Here is a 6,000-nt window from a genome sequence, read left to right as displayed (position 1 = left end):
CAATAGTCCAATTAGCAATGTGGTTGATCTTGTGTGTCTGGAGCCATATATAGGTCAGATTAGGCAAGGATAGCCAATTTCCTTTCCCCAATGGTTTTCCTAACAAATTAAAAAATTCATGTTAATTCCTCTGGATTACTAATACCAATGACTTTATCACTACACTACCTGCTCAGAAAACAGAACTGTCAACAAAATATCAAGGAGACTGGAGATGCCAAGGTCTGCTGTCGTGGATCTCAAATATTCTTTGTTCTGACATTCGGTCAGCAGTAAGTTGCCTCCAGGGATTTCTTTTGGAAATCCCAGACACGAACAAGTTTCACCCTCCTCTTCTTTGTCTTTATGCTAGAAGGAATACAGGACAGGTTCAAGAAAATTGCATCCAATCATCCAAGATATTTAAATTAAAACTGGCTCTAAAAATTATAAGTGGGCCTTAAATAATTCATAAATGTAATAAATACACAATTAGGACAGTCAGAAAATCTTTAGGCTCAAAAATTTCAATAATGTTAGAAGCAAAATCAACAGATTATTATAATCTGCAAATTTATTGTCAAAGATGTTAATAAATTAAAGAAATCAAAGTGGTAGCTCAACTCCACCCACAGATTTGCAGGTAATGAGCTCAGTCCTCACACTTCAATGCATCAATGAAGGAATTCTCACCAACTGGAGATGCTCTTTCAAAGTAAATCATTCAAACATGGCTTCACTTGATCGCCAGACAGATTTCCTCAATGCCAGAGTATTGCAAATAAGAGTAGATTTTCCAAATGACAACCCAACATGGAGCTTCAAATACACTCAAAATGTAATTGCTACGCACAAATTAATTGTAATATTTGCTTTTATAACAGCTGTATACTTCAGTCATTCATTACACATGAAATGTTTTGTGACAGTTTAGGGTACATGTGCTGCACTGCTAATTTTGTTGTACTATAATCAGTGAAAGAGACAATTATACATAGATTTAAGAATACAGGAAAATCAGATGTTTTGATCAGACATAACTTACTTTTCTGTGGTTAGTAGTGTAATGTGACAGGATGCTGAGACCTCCAAATCACAAGGAGATTCCAGGATTGCATTTTAAGAGTAAATTAAAAATAAAGTATGAACTCTGGTTAAAAAGGCCTGCAATATTTTACACACACGTACAAAACAATTAAAAATAGTGCTAGAAGAATATTTTATTAAGAGCACAAAATGCTCAATCAGTATTCACATTTCCCCAGAAGCAACTTCTTCCTCCACATTTTTGAATGTTACTATACAACCAACTAGAGGTGGGTTTTCTCCCCCTCTGATTTAACCATGTCTTAGCAATGTTGCCTGCTCCCTGGCAGACATCAGCTCTCCGATCCAATGTTCTGAGTGCTAATTTTCCTCTCCAGATTCTCCACAATTGCTTTCAATTTATCAGGGTCTTGGAAGAAATAAACATATAGAACTCTCTCGCCTTGAAGACTCAAGTTGCTTGCCAGAATTTGCCGTTTTGATTTAATATTATCAGCTATATTCCCAATAATTTGCGGCAGTCTCTGCAGTTGACATTCTAATCTTTGAAGAGGTTCTGACAGTTCCTTCAAAATAAATAGACAGACAATAAAAAAGTTTAGATTGGTACCAGTGAAAACTAATTGAAACACTTTTTAAAAAGTGGAAATACGTACTTAAAACAGTATTAATCCTGTCACATTTTGCTGCCCACTTATCCAAAATGCACTTAGAACTTTCCACAGGTCAATTTGCATGGTCAAAGAGAAGAACACAAAGACGGGGTGTGCACACAAATATCAAACACTATTAGGTCGAAATGTCTGAAATCTTCCACAAACATGGAAAAATTACACCTGTCTTTTTCCCATCCTGCCCCCATCTCAGCAGCTTCTGTAACCACCTAGATTAGGGTTGTTTTTAAAAAAAATTATGTTGAATCACATCTACAGAGAGAGTGAAGCACAAAGAGCAAAATAGTTCCAAGTTCTTGGCTCTGCGAATAATAATCTCCCAGTAGAAAAATGACAATATGCAAACTAAACAGCAATAAAGTTAGCAAGTTTTCAAAAAATAATTTAGTAACAAAGTTACATCTGGATGTTCCCAAATAAACATCAACATCCTTAAACACTTCTGGTAAAAATGAATGGCAATTTGTAAACCGATTACTGGTTTTGTTCAAACAAATTATTCTCTCATAGTACTCGGAACTCATTTCAAAATTTTCATACAAAATGTACTTTTGAGTACAAGTCCACAAAGAACCTAATCAACAGAAACCCACAGAATATTCATTGTCAAATTAGTATCTAAATGGCAACAGTACTTCCTTAAATACAGGATTCCTGGTTGTTTTTGCGTCAACTATTGTATTGAAAATTTGCACTTTGCCATATGGAAAGAGCTAATAAAGTCACCTGTGTATAAAAACAGGCCTAGGAACACAAATGGAAATTTCGTTGACAGTCTGGGACTGGCTTATAGTTAAAAAATATTAAAGTCTAAATGGGAAATGATAGGTTCATTAATATCCAAGCAATGAACATTTCTTCGAAAAAATGTTTGTTCTACTTTCAGCATCTATCATTAAAAGTAGACAACTTAACTATCAATCTTTATCCATGGAAAAGTCATTGCTTAAGATTCAAGTTTTAAGTTATAGTGTAACTGCTCCTTCCTAAGTTTACCTGGTTGCATAACCATTGGAATTAGACTCTAGAAATTTTGCAGGGTACAGCCTGTTGTGATCTGTCTGCAGAATCAATGGATGTATTCCTGATATGCATCCAGATTATCTGAAACATTTTCATTCAAATCTAGAGAACACTTCACAATAGCTTTTGGATGGAGATATCAAATAACTGTCCCCACCATTTTGCCACACTTAGCCAATTCAACCACCTCTCCTATGGAGATCAAAACAGTATGCACAGACAAATTGAGCATGGTGTTTAGAATTAAATAGATCACATAGAAGGTTACCTCACAATGAAGCAGGAGCTGCTTGGAACTGGAATACATAACACTCTGGAGTCTCTCAATATCAGACTCCAGTGCAGACCAAAGGTTAGAGTGCTCACGCTGGGTCGTTCCCAATTGTTCCTTGAATGAAATAACTTCTTTCTGTAGGTTTCTGACTTCCTGTTCCAGACCACTGAATGTTCTGAACAATTGCTGTTGTTTGTTGTCAACATCAAAAATCTGACAGAGCCTGAAATGAAGAGATAAAAAGTTTTAGAGGTAATACATACAGATCAGGAGTAGGAAAATAAACCTACCAATTAATTCTGCAGAAAGCAGATTTCTGGTAAGATCTAAATTCTTAAAGTTAATTTTCACATTGTTCCTCCAATGCCAAAACCCACCGCTACTGCCGCCAAGCAGAATAAGTGAAATTCATAAAAACTATTTTATTTTGCCTTGTTCATTGTGGACTGAAATGGTTAGGACTGTTTAAAAACTATGGGATTGCTGCACTTTTAAAAGCAAGCTACCTGCAAATATTGTTAAACATTGGTTACATTATCATTTGTTCAATCAGTGGCGTGTAAGGGTGGGGGAAATGTTTAATTGCAATAACAAGGGAACCAAGGAGTGTGCATAAAATGAGATTCAGTTAACAGTAAATAGTTGACCAGTGTGTGGTTTGGTGACCAGCCATAGATGACAAAGCCCTTCAGCCTGTCAACAAATGTGATTGGCTCTCGGGTAGTCAAACAGGTTGTTGATACAAACAAAAATACCCAGAGGCCCTACAGAAAGAAGGCTGATGGGCATCCTTTACTCTGCAGTGGAAAAAAAAATCACCTAAAGCCCGAAGAATACGCTTTTATTTTTCCTCACCAGTTTGTGCAACTTGCAACTGTTGACTTAAATCTCAAAGTTGCGAAGCTGCCACTCTCTCTCCAAGCATTGGTTTGTAGGAGTCAAAGATTGAGAAGCAAGTGCCAGAAAGGCAAAAGGACCTTCTCAACAAACTTTGTGGACAGAGGCCATTGAACCACCTTCCCAGTTTTTGCCTCAACAAATAATATTAATGTTGCTTTGCACATCTGTGGCTGTGTCCACGTGTATGCTTTTTTTCCCCTTTATTCATGCACAGGATGAGGGCAGCATCACAGGCTAGGCAGTTTTTATTGCCCATCCCTAATTGCTCAGAGGGTAGTTCAGAGTCAACCATATTGCTGTGGGTCTGGAGGTCACATGTATGCTAGACCAGGTAAGGATGACATCATTGGGTTCTCTTGTTTGGTGCAGACTATGTACAAGGGAAAGTAAATAAGTCAAATAACAGGCTCCACTCTAACAGGGAGTAGCCAATGATTACAAGAATAGGAGAAAGACTGCTGATTTACGATGTAGTGAAAGCAATGAGGGAGATGCAGAGAAAAAAAAACTGGAGATTCTTTCCCCCTACATATTTAAGAACAGATTTAAGAACAGCTTCTTCCTTGCTGTTATCAGACTCTCTGTAACTATCATCCTATATTCTGCATGCCTGAACTATGTACTTAAAGCTGGATTTGTCTAGTTAGCACACAAAACAATATTTTTCACACTCCCAGTACATAAAAATAATAAATCAAAACATGGCACTTCAGTGCAGAGCTGAGAGGTAACTACAAAACTGAAGGTGTCACCTGACAAATGAAATAATAAACATAGTTCACCCTCCTTTTCAGGTGGCCAACACAGAATCCATGAAAAACAGGTGGTTTCTCCTGGTCTAACACAATTCTTCCCTCAAAACCATCTACAAGAACAGATTCCACTTGCCATGTATTCTTTTGTTACTTGCAAGACATTGCTCAACATAAAACAGCTTCCACATTTACTTACATACAACAGCTAAACCAACTTCGAAAGTACTACAACAAATTGGCTCTGCATCAAAGGCTGTCTCTGTGCAGTAATTTCAGCAACTAAAGAGGGAAACTTTACGCTAACCCTCTAATTAAGTTTTAGTTTTAAAAAAACACTCCATAGAAGATGAGCTACGTTGTCAGCAGTTATTTTCCAGTATTGCTATGGCTTTACTCTCAGTAAACAATGTGGTTAAATCTTGAATACACAAGGAAACAGCCAAGTCAGTCAGTTTGTAGACAATCACAGATGGGCATCAAATGCTAGCCTTGTCAGTGAGGCCTACATCGAGAGATTAAAGGAAGACAGTGATTTTCAACAGGTAATATAATCTCCAACAGTCATGAATGATAACTGAATGAGTCAAATTGAAGTTTTAAATTAGTGCCAAGAGCATCAGTAGTATTTTAATGCCCGAATTACACAAGTCCTTAATGTAACTTATTAAATTTAGCATTCTAATTGCTCAGGTATTCAATTTTATCTTTTATTTAAAAGTACTGCACAGAGGGTGCATGGCCTTATGCATATTTGGTGGGGAGGGAATATATGCATTTTGTTAGTGCTAAGTTGAAAAAGATGCTGGTCGCCTGAAAATGTTGGCTGGTCTGGCAGGTTGTGACATTTTGACACTGGTTGGTAGTGGTTAGTTGATGGATTACAAACTGTTCTGAAGGTGGCCTACTGGGCTTGGAACGTTAACTCAGTTTTCCCTCCACAGATCTGCTATCAGATCTGTTGAGTTTCCATTTTTTAAAATCCAGATTTCCAGCACCCCCAATTCTTTGTTTTAGTTCAGTTCAGAACATGTTTATACAAGAAATTATCTGGGTTGAAAAGCAATGACAACAGAATAGTGGGACGTGTCAGAAGTGTGGCTGCTTGATCTGGAAGCACATTGGGTACTAGGAACGTGGTAGTGGAATGGAACCCTAAGGTCCTGGAGTATTCAGGACAGCAAGGCACAAGGGCGTGTCAATGTAGAAAGTGACAGCAGATTATTGAAGTAGTCAGCTTCCAGAATGTTCCCTACCTAAAAAAGTTTTTGAAGTATTTGAAATAAATCAGGATCACAAATACTTTTCACTGACTGAGCAATATCCTTTTCCTAATTTTGTATGGCATAGC

General features: G+C 37.2%; 1 protein-coding gene across 2 annotated transcripts in view; it reads right to left on the bottom strand.

The window, feature by feature from the left end:
* Positions 1-625: 625 nt before the first annotated feature.
* Positions 626-6,000, bottom strand: part of haus3 (HAUS augmin-like complex, subunit 3) — a 30,575-nt gene continuing 25,200 nt past the window's right edge. For both annotated transcript variants that reach the window (XM_048527559.2, XM_048527558.2), the window contains exons 4-5: positions 2,992-3,220; positions 626-1,592 (exon numbers count right to left, since the gene is read on the bottom strand). In XM_048527559.2, the coding sequence (XP_048383516.1) occupies positions 1,359-1,592; positions 2,992-3,220 (463 nt within the window). In that variant the 3' untranslated portion in view covers positions 626-1,358. The remainder of the gene's footprint in view (positions 1,593-2,991; positions 3,221-6,000) is intronic.

Source organism: Stegostoma tigrinum, chromosome 3, assembly GCF_030684315.1.
Source record: "Stegostoma tigrinum isolate sSteTig4 chromosome 3, sSteTig4.hap1, whole genome shotgun sequence".
In the NCBI taxonomy this organism is placed as follows: domain Eukaryota; kingdom Metazoa; phylum Chordata; class Chondrichthyes; order Orectolobiformes; family Stegostomatidae; genus Stegostoma; species Stegostoma tigrinum.
This window is presented reverse-complemented; position numbering and strand designations above follow the sequence as displayed.